Source organism: Cricetulus griseus, chromosome 7 (assembly GCF_003668045.3).
Source record: "Cricetulus griseus strain 17A/GY chromosome 7, alternate assembly CriGri-PICRH-1.0, whole genome shotgun sequence".
NCBI classification, from domain to species: Eukaryota; Metazoa; Chordata; class Mammalia; order Rodentia; family Cricetidae; genus Cricetulus; species Cricetulus griseus.
The window spans coordinates 44,618,065-44,642,207 of record NC_048600.1 but is presented as its reverse complement, the minus strand read 5'-3'; the positions used below and the strand labels follow the sequence as shown (position 1 = coordinate 44,642,207).

At 45.6% G+C, this 24,143-nt stretch overlaps 2 protein-coding genes across 6 annotated transcripts in view; one reads left to right on the top strand and one right to left on the bottom strand.

Annotated features, from left to right (window-relative positions):
* The window catches only part of Ift140 (intraflagellar transport 140), an 84,692-nt gene extending 64,337 nt beyond the window's left edge, over positions 1-20,355 (bottom strand). For 2 of the 3 annotated variants that reach the window (XM_027425016.2, XM_027425017.2), the window contains exons 1-12: positions 19,946-20,355; positions 19,271-19,301; positions 17,827-18,004; positions 16,034-16,255; positions 10,016-10,137; positions 9,741-9,883; positions 7,206-7,381; positions 4,835-4,926; positions 4,073-4,179; positions 2,361-2,506; positions 492-695; positions 65-137 (exon numbers count right to left, since the gene is read on the bottom strand). In XM_027425016.2, the coding sequence (XP_027280817.1) occupies positions 65-137; positions 492-695; positions 2,361-2,506; positions 4,073-4,179; positions 4,835-4,926; positions 7,206-7,381; positions 9,741-9,883; positions 10,016-10,137; positions 16,034-16,255; positions 17,827-17,973 (1,432 nt within the window). In that variant the 5' untranslated portion in view covers positions 17,974-18,004; positions 19,271-19,301; positions 19,946-20,355. Of the gene's footprint in view, positions 1-64; positions 138-491; positions 696-2,360; positions 2,507-4,072; positions 4,180-4,834; positions 4,927-7,205; positions 7,382-9,740; positions 9,884-10,015; positions 10,138-16,033; positions 16,256-17,826; positions 18,005-19,270; positions 19,302-19,854; positions 19,874-19,945 lie in introns of those variants that run through there. The other variant, XM_035447606.1, reaches the window with a different exon arrangement.
* A 684-nt stretch (positions 20,356-21,039) lies between these two features.
* The window catches only part of Cramp1 (cramped chromatin regulator homolog 1), a 60,114-nt gene continuing 57,010 nt past the window's right edge, over positions 21,040-24,143 (top strand). Inside the window, exons 1-2 of one of the 3 annotated variants that reach the window (XM_027425020.2) lie at positions 21,040-21,286; positions 22,802-23,142. In XM_027425020.2, coding sequence (XP_027280821.1) covers positions 22,803-23,142 — 340 coding nt within the window. In that variant the 5' untranslated portion in view covers positions 21,040-21,286; position 22,802. Of the gene's footprint in view, positions 21,386-22,801; positions 23,143-24,143 lie in introns of those variants that run through there. The other 2 variants (XM_027425021.2, XM_027425022.2) reach the window with 2 other exon arrangements.

Here is a 24,143-nt window from a genome sequence, read left to right as displayed (position 1 = left end):
ATACTCCGCATTAGAAGGTGAGGCAACAGCAGGGGTGTGGAGCCTACTCTAAACAGAGTCTAACCTGCATTCCTTAAGGTAGATCCGGAAGGTTCAAAGACTGCCACCTGTTTTCCATTCCAGACAGCCACAGCATCCTAAAATGAACATGGATGTCCAAAAACAGAGATAAGGAAGAGTACAATGCAGACCACAAACCCATTACACATTTCCGAAGCCTGTTTCCTTCCCTCATCACTGAGTGTTATCATGATGTGAGCCCAGTTTCAGGTTGCCAAGTCTTCCATAGATGCAAGTTAGACCTAAAACGCCTGTGAGTGTTTAATATTTTTTTAAAATAAATATGACACACATGGACATTCAGGATGGATTAAGCTGTCACCAAGTCCCCTTGCTGTTCTGAATTACTCTAATGACCTAGCAGACAGCTCTTTTTGTTACATTGAAGATCCTTGTCTAACACCCACAGACCACCCTTGGTAGTCAGTCACCTTGGTAGCGAATACTCCACTGATGTGCATGTCAGTACGAAGGCTGTGTGTGCTCCCCGTGGACAGGAAAGACACATTGACTAAGCTTGGGGAGATCTGCACAGCAGCTACTTGCTGGTGGAAGTGTGATGACATGGCTTGCTCACTGAGGATGGACACGGAGTCGGCACTGCTCACTGCCAGAAGGTTCTTCCTGGAGCCCCACTTCAGTACCAGGTGGGGAGAATCACATCCATAAACAAAATATGAGAGACACAGTCAGGAAGTATATAAATGCTCCCTAGGAGAGTCCACAAGCCACCTCTTGTTATTAAAAAAAAAAAATTAAAAACCTTAAAAGAGGCAAAATATGCACTTTGTAGAAACACTTGTGTTGGTGGTGCACGCCTTTAATCCCAGCACTTGGGAGGCAGAGGCAGGCGGATCTCTGTGAGTTCGAGGCCAGCCTGGTCTCTAGAGCGAGTGCCAGGATAGGCTCCAAAGCTACACAGAGAAACCCTGTCTCGAAAAACCAAAAAGAAAGAAAGAAAGAAAGAAAGAAAGAGAGAGAAAGAAAGAAAGAAAGAAAGAAAGAAAGAAAGAAAGAAAGAAAGACTTTAAAATACTGATAGACTTGAGCTGTGAACTGGCAGGCAGATACCTGTGTGGCTGTTCTACCCAGAGTCTGCTCTAACAGCAGGGCATCTGCTAGGAATCTGCCATTCTAATTATGACATATTCATATTCATTATTTTCTGTGAACTTACAGGCAACTTATATCATTAAATTATCTAGCTTTCTTCTGCTGTTGAGAAAGAAATGTTAGTTTCCAACTTCAAGTCAATCTGAAATGCTCAGTTTTCACAAATAATTAAGATCCATGTAGAGGATCAGAATATGGCCAAAAAAAAGATGTATTAGAAGTAGCTCTGTGAAAGGATCCAGATGATGCTGGACTCAGCAGACTTCAAAGAGGCTGCAATAAATATGGTCATTACCATAAGCATCCTATTGCAGTACTACAAGGTATGATGATTCTGTCTCATCAGAGAGTGTCAACAAGTGACAAACACAAAATGCTTCCAAGAAATGAACCCTTTGACTATACAAAACCCCAAACACTTGTTAACAGCAACTTCATTGATAACTGCTCCAGATCGGAAGCAACCCAAATGCTCATCAGCAGAAAGCTGAGGCCTACTTGTGCAATGGGGATGTCAGCCATAAAGAGAGAGCACTGAAACCTGCTGTGACATGGGAGAACCAGGACGTCAGGGAACAAAGTCACAAAGAGTGGATTTTTGTTTTTGTTTTTGTCTTTCAAGGCAGGGTTTCTGTGTGTAGCCCTGGCTGTCCTGAACTCAAAGACCTGCCTCTGCCTCTGCCTCCTGAGTGCTAGGATTAAAGGTGTGCACCGCCACTGCCTGGTTCTCTTTTTGTTTCTTAAAAGAGGGTTTCATCAAACTTGTGAATTCAGTGATTCTCCTGTCTCAACCTTCCAAGTAACTGGGACTATAGGTATGCACCACCATACTTGACTTAAATATCTCCCCCTTCCCCCCAAGACAGGGTTTCTCTGTATAGCCCTGGCTATTCTGGAACTCACTCTGTAGACCAGGCTGGCCTTGAACTCAGATCCCCCTGCCTCTGCCTCCTGAGTGCTGGGATTAAAGGCATGTGCTACCACCCCCATTTAACCCAGGCTGGCCTCAAGCCTCAGGTGCCTAAGTATTGGGATTATATATCTATATAATTTCTTGTTAGTATTATTTTTCTGGTGCTAAATTGAATAAATGATTTTTTTAAAAAAGGTTCCAAGTTAATTATGTTCTCTATTAGGTATAGCAGACAATGAGTGCACCAAATATGATACAGAGCTGATTACTGTACCTTTATTTGTGTGATGTTTCCTTCAAGTTCAGTAGGGGTTTGAAGAGCCCACATGTCCTTGCCCTCAACCCCCCTGCCACTTAGGGAGTTTGGCACTTTTTTCCACAAGGCTACTCGCCCTTTATTGGTCCCAGCTGCCAGGAGACCTACAGGTAAAAGCAGAGCACATGTTACTTGTTGAGAAAGATTTCCACTAGTGCCAAGTCCTCGGCAGGGCTAACTCAGTGACACTCTGGTTCTTCTCCTAGCTTTCTGTCCTTGGTATTTGCACACTCATGCATTTGTATACTTTCCCTAGTGCACAAACATTACCCATACCATGAAAGGTCCAGGCCTCGATGTATGTAACACCAGTGTCACTCTTTTGGTCAAACCTTTTGGACATTATGTGAAATAAGAAGGTTTTGTTGTCACTTGTTCATCTTTGACCAACTGATAATAACAACTTACTTATCTTTCTTTTTTAAAGAACAGTACCTGACAGGTGGTGGTGGTGCACGCTTTTAATCCCAGCACTCGGGAGGCAGAGGCAGGCTGATCTCTGTGAGTTTGAGACCAGCCTGGTCTACAAGAGCTAGTTCCAGGACAGCCTCCAAAGCCACAGAGAAACCCTGTCTCAAAAAAACAAAATAAATAAAAAAAAAATAAAAAACAGTACCTCGCTGCCAGGGGTCCCACAAACAAGAGTGGGGAGGCTTGGACATGCCTCAACTGAATGTGCCAGGCTTTGTTGACTCCCCATGGGAGGCCTTACCCTTTCTGAGGAGTGGATGAGGGAGGGCTGGGGGAAATGGGGGGAAGGAGAGGAAGGGAGAGAAGGGGAACTATGGTTGGTATGTAAAATAAATTTTTAAAAAAGTTCACCTTAGAACCAAATTTGAAAATAAATTCTAGATATTGAAGGGAGAAAATCCCCCAAAAAAGTATCTCACAGGCTGGAGAGATGGCTCAGCAGATAAGAGCACTGGCTGTTCTTCCAGAGGTCCTGAGTTCAATTCCCATCAACCACATGTGGCTCACAACCATCTATCATGGGATCTGACTCATACACATAAGTAAGTCTTTAAAAAAGTACCTCACTATGACTATGTAGTCTTTGCTGGCCTGGGACTCACAATATAGACCTTGAACTCAAAGAGTTCTTCTGCTTCTGCCTTCTTCATGCTGGGATTAAAGGTGTGTGTCACTGTACCCGCTTCCATTTTTGAAGGTGTGTGCCACTGTACCCGCTTCCATTTTTGAAGGTATGTGCTACTGTAGCCTGCTTCCATTTTTGAATAAGCTCTAAATCTCACATAACTTATTTTTTTTCTTGACACAATGCTTGAAATTGTTTCTATTCCTTTCATGTCAGGTCAACAAATCCCACCCTTGCCAGCTAGGAGGCCAAGACAAGTCTATGGGACCTCTAACAGTGAAGCCAGTCTTTATCCCTAGAGCACAAATGGACTTTGGGAACCCATTCCCTATGGAGGGATACTATTGCAGCCCAGATACAGCAAGGAGGGCCTAGGCCCTCCCCCAAATGGTATGACAGACTTTAAAGGTCCCTGGTGGAGGGTCTCACTATCCCTGAGGAGGAGAAGTTTGGGGATGGGTTGGGGGGGGGTTGTGGGGAACATGGGAGGATGGGAGGGCGAGGGAATGGGGGGGATGGATATGTAAATATGAGTAGTAATTAAAGAATTTAAATAAAAAAAAAGAAATCCCACCTTTGGTTTTACAGAAACAAACGCAGTTTATATTCTCTCCCTTTTCAAAGCCAAATTTCTCTTGTGGACTCAATATGTAATTCTCTCCTCGTTCTAAGTCCCAGAATCTGCAATAGAAAGAGGAAAGCCCTGTGAAGGGTTATATTAGTGCCCTTCCTCTGACCTGAGGGCTGGGAAGAAAACTCTGAGCTGTGCTCTACAGACTCCTAATACAAAAAAGAAACCTGATATACTGTTTATGAATAAAAAGGGTGGTTACTAAAGGATTAGAGCAAGAGGAGAACATAGGAATCCCAGCTACACACAGTAACAGTGAACATTATGTTGAACATTATGAGTGGCCAAAAAGATACCAAAATGCCTGCTTCTAATTATGCCAATCTTAAGGAACTATGCAGAACTAGGTTTGGAGTATACACCTGTAGTCCTAGTTACTCAGAGGCCGAGGCAGGAGCGGTGCTGGAGCCCAGGAGCTGGACACCAGCATAAACAGTAGCAAGACCCTATTTAAAAAACAAATTTCTCCCAAACCAGGCAAAGTGATTCCAAGGGCAGATGTGATGTAGTCATGCTGCCTGAAGGCCTGGGAGGAAGCAGGAAGGACAGCTAGAGTAGGCGAGGACCCCTGGAGCCACCACTGCTTAGCTTCATAGAGCTGTCTAATATGGGAAAATTCATAACAATGTGCATTATCCATTTCTATATAGGAGAGTCCATTCCAGAGGATTTCCCAGGGATCCGCATGGGAAGACAAGCTCTCACCTGAGCACTGGTTCCCCAACGGCTGTGACAAGAAGGGTGCCCTCTATCAGAGTGATATCTGCCCGGCGACCTGTTTTCCCACTCAACTTTACCTGTATGGGAAAAAAGCAACTTAAAAGAAGCACAAGGCTCTTGCCAAGATGCCTGATGAAACTGTGTTAGCCTGGCATCTGGTCTTCAGTGGCATCACTGAGACTCACCAAGGGGTCACAACATAGGGCAAATAGTGGAAATGGAGAGCTGGCCTTATTTTTAAGGGGTTGGGCTGGAAAAATGACTCAGTTTAAGAACACTGACTGCTCTTCCAGAGGACCAGGCTTTGATTTCCAGAAACCATTTGGCTGTCCACAACTGTCTATAACTCCAGTTCCAAGGGATCCAACAACCTCTTCTGGCCTTAGTGGGCATTAGGTACACTCATGGTACACAGATATGTGTGCAGACAAAACACCCATACACATAAAATAAAAATTCTAAAAAGATTAAGAAAAAAGATGTATAGGTTGAAGCAAACAGCAATTTACATAGGCAGAGATGTCTGACCTAGTGCATGGTGGGCATTTCTAGAGTGGATAGTAAACACTCCTTGTGCTGTCCTGACCTATACTATAGGTCTCCCATCCCTATTTAGTGCAGAAAGCAAATTTTCCCAGTCTAGCAACCAGTAGGAGCTAGTGAGGTACCTGAACCAACTACCTATATTACTGTATGTGTAGATATGGCCTTTAGAAGGCAATTAAGGGAGGATGGTAGAATCTGGCCCTAGGAACAAGTACAGCAGAGAGCACATGCTCTCACTTTCCCTCAAGCTCATGTGTTCTCTTCCTCCTTCTTTCCAGACTCCATGTAAGGACACAGGGAGGCTACTCTATGTAATCCAGAAATCTATCCCTCAGCAAGAACTAAACTGGTTGTAGCCAATTTGGACTTCCTGCTTCCAGAACTGTGAGTGCAATGTCTGTTGATAAACTATATAGTAAGCGGCTATTTGTCAAGTTGGCTCAAGCAAGACACTTAGTCCATGCAACTCAAGGACTATTTACAACTGCTGTTATAGGATACAATGAACTCTCCAACCTGGAAGAGTATCTTCAGGGAAAGTTCGGCATTCTCTATGGTTCATGGATTCTTATAAATCAAGACCAGCTGGGCATTCCAATTCATACCTATAATCCCAGAATTAAATAGACTATGCCAGGAGGATCAGAAGTTCAAGGTAAGCCTTGGCTATATAGCAAGGTCCAGGAAAATGTGGAAACGTGAAGTCTTGTCTCAAAACAAACTAACAAACAAAACATGCTGTGGGTGGTGGTGGTGCACTCCTTTAATCCCAGAGGCAGGCAGATCTCTGTGAGTTTGAGGCCAGCCTGGTCTACAGAGTGAGTTCCAGACAGCCAAAGATACACAGAGAAACCTTATCTTGAAAAACCAACCAACCAAACAAACAAAAAACCCCAAACCAAAACAAAACTAATTAAAGAAACAAAAGAGGGCTGGAGAGATAGCTCAACATTTAAGAGCACTGGCTGCTCTTCCAGAGGACTTGGATTCAACTCCCAGGACCCACATGGTGGCTCGCAACTTTAGTTTCATGGGATCCAACACCCTCTTCTGACCTCCATGGGCACCAAGCATGTATGCAGTATAGAGATATATGTGTAGGCAAAACTCCTACACATATTTAAAAAAAAGGGGGGGGGACAAAAGATTAATAGGGGACAGCAAGCAGCAGTGCTTTTAAATGAACTATACAGGGTATACAAGTGACCTTTATCTAGGAGCAGGTGGCACTGGACACATTCCTAGTGGGCCTCTTAAACATGTGGAGGGTCTCAGGGCTAACAATACAGCTGGCATTACAGTTCAGCCAAGATAACTAACTTTGCTCACTGTATAAAACAAAGTAAACACCTACGTAAAAGACCACGGTGCAGAACTACCATTGTAATAGACACTAGGCGATGCCAACCCCGGCTCTGGGACAATAAATGAGCCTTCTTAGAGGCTCTTTCATACAGCTGGAAGGTGGAGACAATGTCTCCTGTTCTATCCATCCCTTTGTGGAAATCTAGTGAGATGCTGAAGGTGAATTCTCTAATTGAGAAGGACACAGACTGGGAGCAAGCCTAGGTAACCCTAACCTTACCCAAGCCTGTTCAGAGACACTGGAAAAGCTTTCATTTTCCTCACTTACACTGATAACCTAGAGTAAGAAGTGACACTGAATAGCTAGGCTAGCTGCTCTTTCAAGCAAGTGACAGCTCTTCAGCCTTGCTAACTAAGACAGAAAGACAGTAAAAACAGGCAAGAATCCCGGTCTTTAGCCTAAGCCAGTAGCCCTGCCGGTCCAGCACCTTGCTCTTTCACCTACCTTCATTACTTCTTCAGCTTCCCCCTCAGGAGTCACCACATACAGAGACAAGAGGAGGTTCTGTGTAACCACAACCAGTGCTTCTCTCTTCTCAATGTAGAACAGCATCTGGATGGAGCTATCTGTGGATGCCACCTGGGCAGTCTTGCCTTTTTCATCCACATAGTGCACTGTCCCTGGGGAAAGAGGTGGCTCCTGGTTCATGTTTTTCAATGGTACCCATGAGCATCAGTTTCTATCTACTTAAGGAAACTCTCACAACTCTAAGAACTTAAGAAGACATTTGCCACAATGTTTCGTAGGCTACCATCTCTGACACGATCCCTGCTTTACTTTACTTGGCCAGCATAGCTGACTCTGTGGATTCCCCCTCCAGCTCCCTCAATCGCCTCTTCCTCCTCTCTAGCAATGGGAAGTTCTACCCATCCCTCTCTGGCACCCACTTTCACTCCACCAGCAGCTTCAGTCCCCCCGTTACTTGCTCCCACGCCACTGTGAGACCCCCTCCATCTCTCTCTGCCCAGCTCAACCCAGCCACAGTTCTCCCTTTGTGGGAGGTTTCTGGGGTGCATGGCCTGGTTAGGGTACATGTCTCCCCACCTAGACTCCTCCTCTTCCTGCCCTGCCCTGAACAACCACGTCAACACTGGTCAGCACCATCTGGTCTGACTCCTTTGTTTCTTCTTAGGTGACTGAGGATGGGTGAGTTTCCAGGACTCTCTGGCTCAATTCTGAAGGTCTTCAAGAGCCTCCACAGGGGACCTTCTTGTCTCTGGTCTCATTCTCCATGGATAACTGGAGCTCTTATTAAATGAAAAGTTCAAATTCATCTAAGTTAATCTGAACAATTTAATAAGCAGAGATTATGGAGTATGGTCATTAGACAATAAGGCAGCAGACTAATATAATCCCTGTCTTCCACAGAGGGAAATTGAAGCACATACATGATCTTGCACCCTAACACCCACATCTTGGGGGATAGGCAGAGACCTAATCTAGATCCTCCACAGCTCTGTATATATCCTCTTCCAGGCTACTAGAATCATTCCTTCCATCTTAGTTATCATTCCTATATCCTTCTCCCTGCCCCATGTACTTCCTCAATTGTCCCTCTCTACTGACTCTATTTCTTTATCTTTTAAAATGAAAGGTTTCTCCTATTCAGAAATTATGAACCCCATGACCTCTTCCAACATCAACAGCCTCCCTTCTCAAACCCAGCCACCTCCTATGGTTCTCATTTCCTGGGAAAGGTACCACATCTGACTGTCACTCTTTCTCATTAGCTTCAAGGAGTACTTGTTTCAGCCCTGGCTGCAAAGTGTGTTTCCTGTTTATACTGAGAATAAATGATATTAAAATCAAAAGGTGGTATAGCTACAATCTCAGCAAGCAGGAAGTTAAAGTAGGAGGGTTCCAAGAGTTTCTGTCCAGACTAGGCAAAAACAAAAACAGAAACAAAATAGGTAAAAATAGGTAAAAATTCAATGGGCAGATGGTGCTTAATAGCAGCCTCTGTGAGGGCTAGCTACAAGCTACAAGGGCAAACCGTCATTGTGATGCTTATGCTTCATTCTCAAGAACCTCAAACACATCTGGCATACAGCAAGTACTTGATAATTATGCAGACTGAATAACAAGGGAACTGGAAAAGAACCTTCCAAAACCATCTCTGCTGTCTCTGCTGCTATGCAGTCAGTGTAGAATTGCTGATTAAAAGCTTCATGAGGCTGGATGGTGCTGGCGGCAGTGACAGTGGTGGCGGCAGAGTGTGCAGCACTGGGGAGGCAGATGCAGGTGGATTTCTGTGAGTTCAAGATCAGCCTGGTCTACAGAGTGAGTTCCAGGACAGCCAAGACTACACAGAGAAACCCTATCTTGAAAAACTGAAAAGAAAAAAAGGAAAAAAAAAAAAAAAGCTCCATGAGGGCAGGTGTGGTGGCACACACCCTTAATCCCAGCACTTGGGAGGCAGCAGCAAGTGACCAGACTGGTCTACACAGCATGTTCTCAGCCTGCCAGGGGTACACAGTAAAACCCTGTCTCAAAAAGAAAACAAACAAAAACCAAAAAACCAACAAAAACCCAAACAAACCCTCAAACAAAACACTACCAATGAAAAAAATTAATCAACCAATCAACCAGATAAAAATCCTGAAAACATCTTTATGAGCAGGTCATGGACAGTGGTATATGCCTGTAGTCCCAATATTTAGGAGATTGTGGTAGCAGAAAGGTCATAAATTGGAGGCAAGCCTAGGCTACATAGTGAGACCTATATCAAAACAATGCAAAACAAAAACAACAACAAAACCCAAACAAAAGAAAACTTCTTGAGGAAAACCCTTCAAAACAAATTAAGATGGCCTGTCTGCATCTCTTCTAGAACAAGCATAGCACCATCTAGTCAGGAGAACATCTTCAGGGAGCCCAGCATCCACAGATATATGCACTGAGGTCATTTTACACAGAAGCACTGCTGTCAGCCTAAAATCTCTTTGGACGAAATCTACAATGACATCCCGAGTTGCTCACCATCCATCAGACTGACAAAGAAAGACAGCCCCTCTTGAGACCCCGTCTTCAGGAAACTTCCAAAGCTGCTTTTTCTCCAGTTAAACATGTCCAGGGCTTTTTCATCACCACTTACTGCTGCCTTTGCCAACTGAACTAGATCCCTGAGAGTAAAGGATACAGCAGTCAAGATTTCTAGAAGACTTGGGTCTGGGTCCACCTGGGTCAGGAGCCATACACCCCACCCCCAGGATGAAGGAGGAGAGAAGACAGACCTCGTGGGGCTTCCTACTTACTCTCCAGGAGGAGGGAGGCGGAAGATGCAATGGGTGAGTGATTTCCCGTATTCATGTTTCAGGAGTGGTGTCCCCTGTACTCGGCCCCGCTGGTCCAGTCTCCACAAGAGCAGGACCCCAAGCTGCAGGAGGTCAACATCATGTGTAAAGAACACTGGTTGGAGGTGAACAATAAATGGAGTAACACAACATTGGTGATTACTTGCTCAAAAACATCACTGTACTACATGTGCACCATGGAAATGCCAAATTATTCAAAAGTGCACAGAACCACAACCCTTCCCTGTGCCCCTTCCTCTTCCTCACTTCTAGAGAGCAGCTGCCATGTGCTCAGAATGCACTGCTAACTTTAGAAGACATTCTGATTCACAGGAAGATTGCATAGGACAGTACAGAGCTCCTGTGTATGACTCCAGTTTCCCCTACTACTATTCTGTAAGGTACACTTCTTAGAGTTAATGAGCTAGGGCTTGGGATACAGCTTGGCAGTAGAGTGCTTTCTTAGTACACACAAGCCTTGAATTCAGTCTCTAGCACTCCCACGAGAGAAAAAAAAAAAAAAAAAAAAGCACTTGTCTAGAATTAATGAGCTAATATTTATATCACCACCAACTAAGTCCACAGTACTTCATTCAGAGGTCTTCAGTTTCCCTTACTATCACTTTTCTGTCCCAGGAGCCTGCCTAGGATTCCACATGACATTAGCTGTCATGTCTTCTTAAGCTCCCGTGGACCATGATTTCTTCAGTGCTCCATTTACTTAGCATTAAGGTGCTGCTTAGGTACAGTGTAAGGTGCTGCACCACAGGGATTTATCTGATGTTTTCCCCATAGCTGGATGGGGGTTATAGGTTTGTTAGGGCAGAACCAGAGAAGCAGTTCCCTACTGGAAAGTCCATACTGGAATACAACGCATCACTGTGATGCTGACCATGACCCCTTGTAGAGACAGCTTTTACTTGTTGTACAGTGACTCTTTCCCCTCCCCTTTCTACACTGTACTCCTGAGAAAGAAGGCTGCAGTGTGTACTTCTCATTTAAGGGGTAGAAGCCAAGGACGAAGTATCTACATAAATCATTTAGTATTCTTCAGCATAAGAGATTTGTCTCTTTTCTATTATTTGTTTACTAATAAGCATTTGTTTATATCAACAAGGACTCTTAAGTATTTATTTCCTTCTTTGGTTATAATCTAAATGCTGCTTATTCTGTTGCTGAACTGGTGTGTTCAATTTGAAAGTCATCAAAGGCTCAGATCAACTACATAGGTAAGTGCTAGAGAAGTCTAAATGCAACTCTATCACAACTGGTTGAACTGAGTGGGGAATATGAGTCAGGCTTTGGCAAAAGACCATGTTTCAATCTGAATCTCTCCACCCTGATACACAAGCATTCCCCAAGGGCTGTTTCTCCACTCAAGACCAGTAGACATTACAGCACCTGTGAACTCTCTTTGCTGGACTTCAAAAAAAAGATTTGGCCCTCCCAGAAAGATTATGCAAGTTCTAAGACAGCATGAAACATAAGCACACACACGATACGAAGAGGATACATAATAAGCACACACACGATATGAAGAGGATACATAAGCACACATTATGATATAAAGGGAATATTTAAGCACACATGTTATGAAGAGTATATATTACGAAACTGACACTCCTTGACTCTGCCAGCTTTATGAAGACAAGGAAAGTGTTTAGAAATTCTGTTTGCTTGTTTTTTGAGATGGGGTGTCTATGTGGAGACCGGGCTGTACTGGAACTCTCTCTGTAGATCAGGCTGGTCTTCAACTCACAGAGTTCCACATACCTCTGCCGCCCAAGAGCTGGGATTAAAGGCATGTGCTATCATCCAGCAGAAATTAATTTTTAAAAAGTTAAAAATGTTGTACAGTAAGAAAAACACAATATGAAAAGATAAGAAAAAGAAACTTTCCTAGAGTTGAGCACTATGAGGGCATATGCCATGACTTGTGAGATATTCCTATCTCTGATTTTAATTAATTAGCTCCCAGATGACAGCTCAGACAGGTTCCTAAACATTCACACATATCCATATTTCTGGGCTACTTTGATTTGGGGAAGAAGTTACTGGATATAATCGCCAGTTTCTTTTTCTTTTTGGTTTTTTGAGATAGGGTTTCTCTGTGTAGCTTTGGAGCCTATCCTGGAAGTAGCTCTTAAGACCAGGCTGGCCTCGAACTCACAGAGATCTGCCTGCTTCAGTTTCCTGATTGCTGAGATGAAAAGGTGTGGGCTACCACCACCCTGCTCATAAATGCCAGTTTCTTACAACCAACTGCTAACTTGGAACATTCTATTACAGAAAGACTGCAAAAACAATTGGATTCTTTTATATGACATTGATCTCCTTACTAAAGGACTTACTTATATGACACACTTAGAGTTGATGAGTTAGGGCTGGGCTGTAAGCTCTATTAGAAATCCACCCAGGAGCCCGGCAGTGGTGGTGCACATCTTTAATCCCAGCACTAGGGAGACAGAGGCAGTCAGAACTCTGACTTTGAGGCCAGCCTGATCTACAGAGTGAGTTCCCGGGACAGGCTCCAAAGTTACACAGATAAACCTTGTCTTGAACAAAACAAAATAAAACAAAACAAAAAAAAAACAAAGAAAGAAATGTACCCAGAAACAATGTCTTTTACTCATTTAGACGGTCATATGACACTCATTCATATGACAGAGGGCAAAGGAGCCTGTTGCCATTATGAGTTGAACTTCCACTGACTGACAGAGAAGAGAGCGACTGGATGCAATGAGCTTCTGACCTCAGGTTTATGCCTGTTAAGCTAGAAATATGAGCAAAAAGTGACCTGGAGATGCATCTGCCTCCTTTGTGCCACCTTCCTGATAGGGATACATTGAGCAGTACCAGGTTCCAAGTCTGGGAGTCTTTTCCATGTCTTCACCTTCCTGTGAGGACTTTGAAGGCTTACCATTCACAAGGGTGGCCCTGGTATCTCTTCACCTTCTTTTATTCCTTCTTCATTATTTCATACAATGTAGCTGTAGATAGTATGATCACAAAGGAACACTGGCTGTAAGGTAAAACCAGCTCCATTTGTGAAGGTGACTGGACTTTTAGCGCACTAGTGGGAAGTCTGGGTTACCAGTATGCTGCATTTCAATAGCACATTCCAGAAAAACCTGACTAAAGACTCACTTGCCACATGTTGGGGTGTAGGTCTCCTTAACTCTCATGCTGGCCTCTGCAAGAGGTAGTGGGAGGAGACAAATGGCCTGGTCTGTACGGTGGCATTCTAGGCCCTTCTAGAGCAAAAGGATTTCTAATGGACATTTAGTGAGGTCCCTGGAGGTATTTCTTTATAGGGCTATCGTCCTCCACAGATGCTGTTGACTGGTACACATGAGGTACTCGGGAGTAAAGTGGCCTAGTGTCCTTCCCAAAGTGTAGACTTAGTCTTTCTTCCTGAAAGGCTGGGATCTTGCCCGATGCATAGGACAGCCTGCTGGCCCCAGATTAAGTATACATTTTCTGGCTTCAGCTGGTTGTTTCCCTTAGTGAGCACAACAGGGGTGCTTGTGGAAAAGTGGCGAAGTTGCCAGGATCAAGCCTGGTGAGGGATGTTCGCTCACTCTTTATATGTATCTTCCTGCTTTAGCTTATAATTAAATTAATTTCAGTACAATGTTAGACTTTCTGAGAAGGATTAACATTTCTTTTCTTAAATAGTCTGACTCAAGGAACTTAGCTCACACCTGGGCTTCATTTTATGCCTGAGTAATCTGTTTGGTTAACTGTGTCTTAATTTTGTCAAGATGAGAATGATGAAATATAATGATGCTGAATTATTCTATTTCACAGGAGACTGTCAAGACTATCATAACACTAAAGTGGAAAGCTCATTAATGATATTCTGCTATACTCATAGATTGGTGTTTAGCCCGACTGTCATCAGAAGGCTTCATCCAGAAACTGATGGAAGCAGATGCAGTGACCCACAGCCAAACATTAGGCAGATCTTGGGGAATCCTGAGGAAGGGGAGAAGGAAGGATTGTAGGAGCCAGAGGAGTCAAGGGCACTACAAGAAAACCCACAGAACCAACTAACCTGGGAATCATAGGGGCTCACAGAGACTAGACTAACAACTAGGGAGTCTGCATGAGACTGACCTAGGCCCTCTTTATATATATATGTTACAGTTGTATAACTTGGTCTTCTTGTAGGACTCCTAACAGTGGGAGTGGGGCTGTCTCGACTCTGTTGCCAGCTTTTGGGACCCTTTCCTCCTACTGCATTGCCTCATCCAGTCTTAACAGAAGAGGAGGTTCCTAGTCCCACTACAACTTTATATAGCTTGGCTGGCTGATATCCATGAGAAACAGGAGTGGATAGGGGAGGGGCTGGGAGGAGAGAAAGAAGGGAAAACTTCGGTAGGGATATAAAAACAAAAAATTAAATTTAAAAAGTTAAAAAAGAAAGAAACCAATTAAAAATGGGCAAATGAAACATTAGGTGCACAAAGAGCCCAAATTGGAGATTTCTACGGGTCCCTTCCCTTGGAGCTTAGAGGAACCTCTCGGAACAAGGGGAGGAAGAATTGTAGCCAGAGAAGTCAAGGACACAACAAGAACATGGCCCACAGAATCAACTAAGCAGGGCTCATCAGGGCTCACAGAAATGGAAACAGCAATTGGGGAGCCTGCATGGGTCTATGCTAGGTCCTCTGCAAGTGTGTTATAGTTGTTAACTTGGTTTTCTTGTAGAACTACCACCAGTGGGAATGGGAGTGTCTCTGACTCTTTTGGCTACCTTTGGGACTCTTTTTTCTTCTGGATTGCCTCGCCTAGCCCTGAGGGTTTGTGCTTAGTCTTATTGTATCTTATTATGCTGTGTTCAGTGGATATCCCTGCGAGACCCTCTTATATTCTCCAAAGGTATTAGCCATATGCTAAATATGTATGCTAAATACTAGGTCCCAGAAACTTTAGGAGGAAGGGTATACTGGAAAGAGTTAAGTTAATGGAAGGTATGTCCTTGAAAGGGATATTTGATGTTGGCCCTGTCTGCCTTTGCTTCCCAGTAGCCATGATGAGAACAGATGTTTCCCATTATGCACGCTTGCCTTGGTGTACTATACCCAAAGCAACACGAACAAGCAGTCATGGATTAGAATCCCTGAAACCACGAGTTAAAATAAACCTTTCCTTGTTACAAGTTGGTTCATGGTGAATATTTACTACAGTGATGGAAACTGAGTAATCAAACCTTCTATGTGAAAGTCCTGCTCCAAATGTTTAATTTGAAAGCAATCATGAGGTTATGATCAAACATTTAAACCGAGGGACATTCTTGAAAGCTACTAGCCTGGACTCTAGATGTCAACATTATGAAAGACAAAGGGGTGAGGGAGGGATGGTCTTGGCTAAAATACCAATGAGTATGACAGGTAAATGCAATGTATGATCCATGACAGAATCTTGGATCTAAATCCATGAATGCAATTTCCTAAAAAATTCTAGACATATTTTTGGTACATGTTGGGATCTTAGAATGAATAGTTCAAGTCTGGCTTCAAATACATATTTTTAAAAGAAAGAAAGAAAAAGAAAAGAACACATAAAATTGGGAGGGTCTAGGATATTTGGGACAGGGACAGAATTGGAGGGGAGAAAATATGGGGTAGACTTGATCAAAACACATTATATGTATGTATGTATGACATTCTCTTCCTCCCCCCCCCCAAGACAGGAGACAGAGTTTCTCTGGAGCTTGATTTGTAGATCAGGCTGACTTCAAATTCACAGAGATCTGCTTGCCTCTGCTCTGCCTCCTACTTGCTGGGACTAAAGGCGTGCACCACCACTGCCTGGTTAACATTCTCAATAAAAAACGAGAAGAAAGATATCTACAATCATGCCTGAAGAGATCAATTGACTCTAGAAACCACACATTTCAAATAACTTGGTCTTTAGCATCTTTCACATGCATCCCTATATGCATGGTGGGGATGGAGACTGTGTACTTCTTACCTTATCTCCAGATACCAGGCAGCTCCCACTGGTACTCCAACTGAGGATGACAATGTCAGTGGTATGTGGCAGGGGCACTGTGTGCTGCTCCTTGTCCTGCTTATTAAACATTATCACTTCTCCAGTCTCCCAGCCAACAGCCAGGATAAGCCTTGTTGGGTGCCAGCACAATGAAGTGACCCGGGAGGACCTCTCAATGTGGGTGTCAGGCACAGGCTCACCCTATGTGGGACAAGAAGTAAAATCTCCCATTGTAGATAGTGGCAGGTATATCAAGAAACTGTCTAACCCACACAATTCACATCAGCTATTTTAAGATCAGAAGAGCTATTTAACAAGGGGACATGATAGCTGGTCTCCCCTGTGTGCTTGGGTACACATGTGAATGCACACGTGTGTGTAGAGACTAGAGGCTCAGTCACTCTCCACATTATTTTAATTACTTTTTATTATTATTAATAATTAATTAGTTATTGGGGGCTGAAGAGATGGTTCAGCAGTTAAGAGTTCTTGCTGCTCTTCCAGAAGACCTGATCAGTTCCCAGTACCTAAGTCAGATTGCTCACAATCACCTCTAACTCCAGCTCAAGTAATCTGATGTTTTCTAGTATCCCAGGGTATTGGCACACAGATGCATTCACATACTCACACAAAATAAAATCTTTTTAAAATGAGTACTTTCTTCAATAATAAGCTGGTTAGTGGTGGCCCTAACCCTAACCCCAGCACTCAGGAGGCAGAGGCAGGCAGGTCTCTGAGTTCGAGGCCAGCCTGGTCTACAGAGTGGGTTCCAAAACAGCCAGGGACACACAGAGAAACCTTGTCTCAAAAACAACAACAACAACAAAAATTACTTATTTTCTGTGTATGCAATGTAAACACATGTGTGTGCCATGATGTGTGTGGAGGTCAGAGGACAAATTGGGAGAATTAGTTCTTTCCTTCCATCATGTGGGTCCCGTAGACTGAACTCAAATCTTTAGGCTTGGAAGCAAGTACCTTTGCTCACTGAGTTATCTTGTCAGCTCACCTTATTTTGAAACAGAGTCTCTCACATGAACCTGGAGCTAATTGCCCCAGCTAGGCTGGCTGGCTAGCAATATCTGAATCATCTGTATTCTGGCCTCTATAGCTGCGAGAAAAGGGTTTATATTCTTTAAAGACACCCAGTTTGTGGTAATTTGTTAAAGCAGCCATAGGAAACTCGTACAGTTTGAAAGGGTCAACATGGGGCTGGAGAGCTGACTCAGTGGTTCAGGGCACTTATTCACCTTGCTAAAGACCTGGGTTAGGTTCCCAGCAACAACATGATGGCTCACAACTATCTATAACTCCAGGACCAGTGGATCCAGTGCCTTCTTCTGACCTTGAAGATGTGCATATACACACAGACAGGCAAAAGAATCATATATATATATATATATATATATATATATATATATATATATATGTCTAATCTATATATATGTCTAATCTAATATATATATATATATATATATATATATATATATATTAGATAAATCTAAAAAAATTCAAAGGGCCAACATGGAGAGTTGAAGAAGGCAAGTACATCACAGGAGTCAGGTGTAAGCATGACTATGCTTGAATCTATATGGCAGGGATAAAAGAACTGCCATATGGAGGGCTTGGATAATCAGGCATAAATTGACCTTTAGGAAGAACTGATGAGGAGAAATCTAGAGCTGAGTTATCCTGACTCCTTGCTTCCATGCCTCAAGAAAAGAACACAAGAGCTAGAAGCTGCTGAAGTCAAAGTAGCTCTGATGACTCACTTGTTCAAGGTAGATGTCAACATTGCCTCCACAAGATGGGCTTACAGATGCTACCGCCAGGAATGGGTGGGTGGGGTGCCAGGTGATGTGTGAGGGAGATCTGGATACATCTGGGGCTTTGATTCGGTGGTCAAAATACAGTGCCATGATGATGCATAGATCTGGTCAGGGATGAAACCTGCAGAGGAAAAAACCACCAAGAGTAACTACATATAAAAGGGAAGCAAATCTACAAAAACACTTAGCACCTTAAAAGTGTTCTTTAGACTAATGTGGGTAAGTTCATTTGTTAGAGATTTTTATTATGAAGGAATAGAAAAATTAGAAGCAAAGAATTGGACTTAGAATGATCCACAGTGTGCTGGGAAAGAAGTAAAATCCATCACCATCAAAGAAATAACTAAAAATAGAATGAAAGCAAGTGAGCACTGAAGCCAGGGTTTCAACTAATTCTTGGCAATTCTCATTCCGGACACAATAAGCATGATTTCAGTTTCTATAAATACCTTCAAAGAAAACTTTGAAACAAAATAAAAGCAAACTGCCCATAAGAGAATATCTGTTCAAGGAGAAAAGGAGAAAAACAGCATTCAGTTTCAGTAAAGCCATAAAGCTCAAGAATGTTGTCTAGGGCTGGAGAGATGGCTCAGAGGTTAAGAGCACTGGCTACTCTTCCAAAGGACCCAGGTTCAATTCCAGGCACCCACATGGCAGTTCACAACTGTCTGTAACTCCAAGATCTGTCATTCTCACACAGACATACATGCAAAGCACCAATGCACATAAAATAAAAGTAAATAAATTTTAAAAAAGAATGCTTTCTAGCTACGATTTCCAGGTGGTAGAGGACAGAAGCTGTCTCTTATTAGACAGTCGGGAATCACAAAGCTACAGTGACCATTGAGAAGCTGAATTAGAAATGTTACACAGGTTTGAAAGCATAGTGCTCTTCCAGACAACTCAAGTTCAAGTTCCGGCATTCACATTAGGAAGCTCACAACTGCCTGTAACTCCAGCTCCTCCAGGGTCTGATGCCTTTACTGGGGTGCATGCATGTGTACACACACACATACCAAGTGACACAAGATTTTAATCCCAGCACTCAAGAAGAGGAGGCAGGAGGATCCCTATGTGTTTGAGGCCAGTATGCTACATATTGAGTTTCAGGCAGCCAAGGCTAGCTACATGGTTGAGACCTGGTCTCAAAAAAAAGAAAAAAAAATCTTAGTTTTTAAAAAGGGCCTATGTGCCAGTTTCAATAAGCTCATTTTATACAATGTTTTAATGGTTCATTCTCTCTTTCACAAGCACTTAAGTTTTTAAATGAATATCAGCCACATAATTAAAACATTATTAAAGCAAACTTTAGGAGGCAGATGTTCACAATAAAATAGCTACTTAACAAGAATCTGATAATGGCCTTAGTTCAGGAACAAGTACTTACCCTTTCTTCAATTAAAACAAGCTCCAAGTATCTAGCACAGAAAACAAGAAAAAGAAAATTTCACTTATCAGTCAACTGATCCTCATTTTTATAATCCCCAGGGGTAATTGCCTCTATCAACTTTTTGGAAAGAATCTGTTAGGCTCATTATGCCACGGAGCCATACTAACAAGGCTTAAAGAAAAGCTACTCCTCTGAGACACTCAGGAACAAAAGTATGGGGACTAATGTAGACTTTCAGGAGTAATGAGTGACCAATGGCCACACTCTAGGCCAGAATAAGGCCACTGGCTCCATCAGGCAGACATTACTGAAAAGCTGTGCAGTTCAAAAGGGGTCCAAGTCAGGTCATGGTATCTTTTATAAACCACCCGAAGGTTGACTAAGCGCAGGATTTCGGCTTTCTTGCCCCGCCCCCCTCCACTTCACACTAAATGCATCAAGAGGAAACCACAAATCGAAAGTTCAGCAGAGGGCCTAGGATTGTGCAGGGAAGAGATAACCCTCATGAAACCAGCACAGAGGAATCAAGAGGGTCTGGGCAGGTCACCTCTAGGCCCCCAGCCCGATCTTGGAGGACCCACCCCACCCGAAGCCTGGCTGGACTTCCTGCTCCAGCCACAGACACGTCTGCATCTCAGCTATAGGAATCTAACTTCGCCAGATTCCCTGTACCTCCGTGTTGCCGGGACAACGCTGCTTGAGGAAAGCAGAAGCAGTAGCAGGAGAGCGCCGCGCCTCCGATGCTTCCCGAAACGACTGGCGGCTGGCGGCGGAAAAAGCCGAAGGTAGTCGGTACCACCAGGCGGAGCTCCGAATCTTAGGCCCGCCCCAGGACCACAGTTTGGGATGCCTGCTGATAGATGGACCAGAACTATTTGCCACTCAGGGCAAGCTGCGCCAAGCTCCCTGGTATTTTCTCTTTGGGTTCATCCTGCCCACTCCACTACGGAGGCCATCAGCCAGCACTTGGAGGAGTTTAGATGCATTTCCTCTGATAGGAGGACGCGGCTCGAGAGCTTCTCTGGGACGTTCTGGGTACCGGACGCCGCCCCCGAGTGTAGCGCGCTGACGTTTCGGGAGACAGCTGCAAGCCAGTGATCGGCAGAACCTCGCGACTAGTTAGGTTCCCTGGGCGACCGTGCGCGCTTGAGCCAGTGTTAGCCAACGGCGGGTGTCGCCGGAGAGCAGGCGCAGTAGCACGGTCCACGCCAATGAGCGAAGGGGATAACCAGAGGTGGGGACCTCCCGTGGACTAGGATATTCATTTTCAAACGCCACTTGCGTAAGCAATAGAATTTTTAAAAACATTCCCTTATCGCCTCGAAGAGGAAAAGTGTCAGTGGGCTATGCTATGATATGTTTATGGCCCTACACCTGTTTTCTGAGTGCCTCGTCTCCACCCGAGTTCGCGCGCGTTTCAAGACGCCCCGCTGAGGCGGTGATTTCTTCTCACGCATCCGTCAACACAGCCACAGCCAATCACAGCCAGGACGCTGAACCTATTGGCTATCGGTTGGCCAATCCGAAGAGACGCACGATCCGCAAGGGCGCGAGGTTGCCGTCACAACACGCCCCACGTTGCGGGACCTCCCCGGGAGACCGCGCGTGCACGCGCACGCAACCGCTGCTGACCAATGGCAACACAGCTGGTTGGGCGCGCCCGCAGAAAAGCTGGACGTGCTCGTCTTCTTGCAAGACGTCCGCCCCGCCCCGCTCCGTCGCTGACTTCAGGTCCCCGGCGGCCGCCGTAGCCGGAACTGTTTAGAGCGCGGTGTCCTGGTGTGGGAGGGCGAGCGGCGGCAGCACCGGCGCCCTCAGTCCTGTCAACCGCACGCCGGTCCACTGAGAGGACGTGCGAAGGAAACGGTGCTCGGAGACCGCATCTGAATACGACCACCAGCCCGGCGTCGCGGCCTCGCCGCAGCCGGGGCTGCCCGGCCCGGTTGGTTCTGCGGGCGCCCGCGGAGGCCCGGGATCCGGGATCCAGGCTGCCGGGAGGCGTGGATGAAAAAGGTGACCGCAGGCTGCACTCGGGTGCCTACGGGATCCACGGTGGGGCCGCGGTATTGGCGGGCTGCGCTGCGTGCAGCCAGCGGTCAACTTCCCGGGAAGGTGCGCGCTTCTCCCAACCGGAATGGGACAAAGGGTGTGCAGCCTGGTTGAGGCCCGCAGAGCCCGTGCCTCCCACGGTCAGGAAGTGACGGGTTTCGTTGACGGACTCCTATGGAGTCCACCGCTGCTGGCGAACGACCGGAATGCGCCTGGGGACGCAGCCTGGCGCGCGGGCCAGTGGGTCCTTGTTGGACTGATGTGTTTTGCTTAGTGGCGTTGGCGTGGCTGGTTCTGGGAATGGGTTTCACTCCCTAGCGCAGTGACAGGGTTCTGGGCACCTGGGCGAGATGCTTAAAAGTGAATAGATTCAAAGAGAAGTCCTGTGCTATGAAATCCTTTAGCCTGGGTATGTGTCTTGTGTTGTTCTGTTCCAATTTTCTTAAGCCAGTATTAGAAAGATCAGATCCAAACAGGAAAACTGCACACCATTTGTTGTTGCAGCACCATTTTGTGATGTTGCTTCGAGTTTTACGTCCCGGTCTTTACCCCTCAGTCTGTTTCCCTGTTAGCTTTGGTGCCTTGTTCTGTCTAGTTTTCTTATTCAATAGGAATGTTCTCAACAGTTGCCTTGAGACTAGTGTGGTGTCTGCTGAAGAACGCAATGTTTCTCTTTCCTGCTTCATCACACAGCCTGTGCTTAAGATGTTGGAATGTACTTGATCCTTAGTTTATTGTGAGTGTCACTCACTTAGGCTGCAGATAGCTGCTATTTTGTTTATCGATATTTTTTTGTGACAGTGATATAAGTTAACGCAAGAATCTTGTTGTTTCCAGAATTGTTTACATAGTTCAGTTCCGATTCTTGAAATTCGCCTGGAACATAATAGCGTTTGCTGTCACTTTTCCGGTGTTCTCTAACCTGTTCCATGCAACAGGCTCTGTTGCAGGAGCCTTGTAGTCGGTCCATCTCCCATATCCCGCCTGGGAAGGTTCCCGGAGTGCAGAGCCTCTCTCTTGCATGCCAGCTTCAGAGGGAGCGGCAGCTTTGGCCCGTGGAGCACTGGGGGCTCCGAGGGCAGCGCAGGCCGTTGCATTAGGCAGGTGCGCGGCAAGATCACGCGCGTCTCCAGAAAGCAGACGGGAGGCCAGGGGCTACTGGCGGTGCGGGGAGCGAGGCCGGCCCAGGCTGGGCCATGAACTGCGGCGCCGTGGGGTAGGTGGCGGGACAGTGGGTTCCATAGCGCTGAGGCCAGGCCTTGCCGCCGTGCCTTCCACGGCTCCCGGCGGTGTCAGCCAGCCTGGGTTGGGGGCATCCAAGGGCGGGGCGGGGTCCCGGTCCGGTCGGACTCAGCACTGTGCGGGCCCTCCGGCGGGCGGCGGGCGGCGCTGGAACAAACAACGGCCGCCATGTTGGGAGGCCGGCGGTAAACTTCTGCCTGTCGTTCGCCTCACCGCTCCTCGCCTCTCCCGCTGCAGGATGACAGTGAAGTTGGGCGACGCCGGCAGCGGGGAGGAAGGGCTCAAGAAGCTGGGCAAGCGGACGGCCGATGAGGAGTCACTGGACGGAGAGGGGCCCGGCGGCGCGGACGCGGCGGAGGACAGCAGCAGCACAAAGAGGGACGGGCAGACCCCTCGGGCCTCCGGAGCCCCCGCACCACCCAGAGGGCTACCGACACCGTCCCCACCGCAGGGCAGCCCCCAAGACCAGCACCACTTCCTCAGGTCCAGCGTGCGTCCACAGAGCAAGAGGCCCAGGAAGGACGCGCCCTGCGCTGTGGGCACTGGTGGTGCCAGTGGTTCCGGGCCGCGCGGAAAAGGTAAGGGACCCAATCCTTTGATGGGTGGCAGGACCTCCTTGGGTGGCACTTGCAGGGGCACGTGTCCCCTTCTACTCCTTCAACTCCTTCTGTTGCTTTTCTCTTTACACTAGGATAAGGGACAGTGATTGTCCTTTCTCTGGGCAAGAGAAATAGATTCCCAAAGGGTCCCTGAAGGCTTTCCATGGATGGCCATTTTAAATTATGCACAATAGCTCAAGAATAGGCAGAGAAAGTACCTGCTCTCTTTCCACACCTCAAGTGGTGAGAATGTAACAAAGGAACTGACTTTTGAAATTTATGGGCCGGGGAAGCTGTTGATGAGCGATCCAAAACCTAATGTTAGTGATGGCAGAGGCTGGATTTGGCTCATTGTCCTCCACCAAAGAGTTCCTGGCTTGAAAGTATGAAGAACACAAAAATGGCTTAGAGTTTCAACTGAGGTATACTTGGTGTCACAGGAAGGAATCAACGGTGATCTATCAGGGGGCAGCCCATGGTGCTGTCCTTGAGTTGAGACTGTAACTGCTTTCCTGAGGCTCTTAAAAAGTAATCTTTAAAAAGTGCCATTTTGGTTCACCACATGCCCTTATTTCCTTGTCTGCTTTTGTCTATTTGTATTTAAACATCATGGGTTTTATTAACTACTCAGGCAATTTGCTCTTACATTCTTTTCAGACCAAGCTCCCCCCACCCCTCCTTTTTTTTAAGACAAGATCTGCTAGGTAACCCAGGTTGGCTTGGAATTTACTAAGTAGCCTTAGGCTGGCCTTGAACTCATAGCAGTCTTTCTGCCTCAGCTTCCTGAGTGCTAAGATTATATGCCTAAACTGATGTGGTTAGCTTATAACACCTTTTTAAAAATACCAAATGAAACATCAGTTGTGATTTAGCATGGAGGCTAGAGGCAGAGGCCTGAGCTGGTGGGTCTCTGAGTTCAAGGCCAACTTAATTTACATAGCAAGATCTTGGCCACCTGGGGCTCCATAGTGAGAACCTGT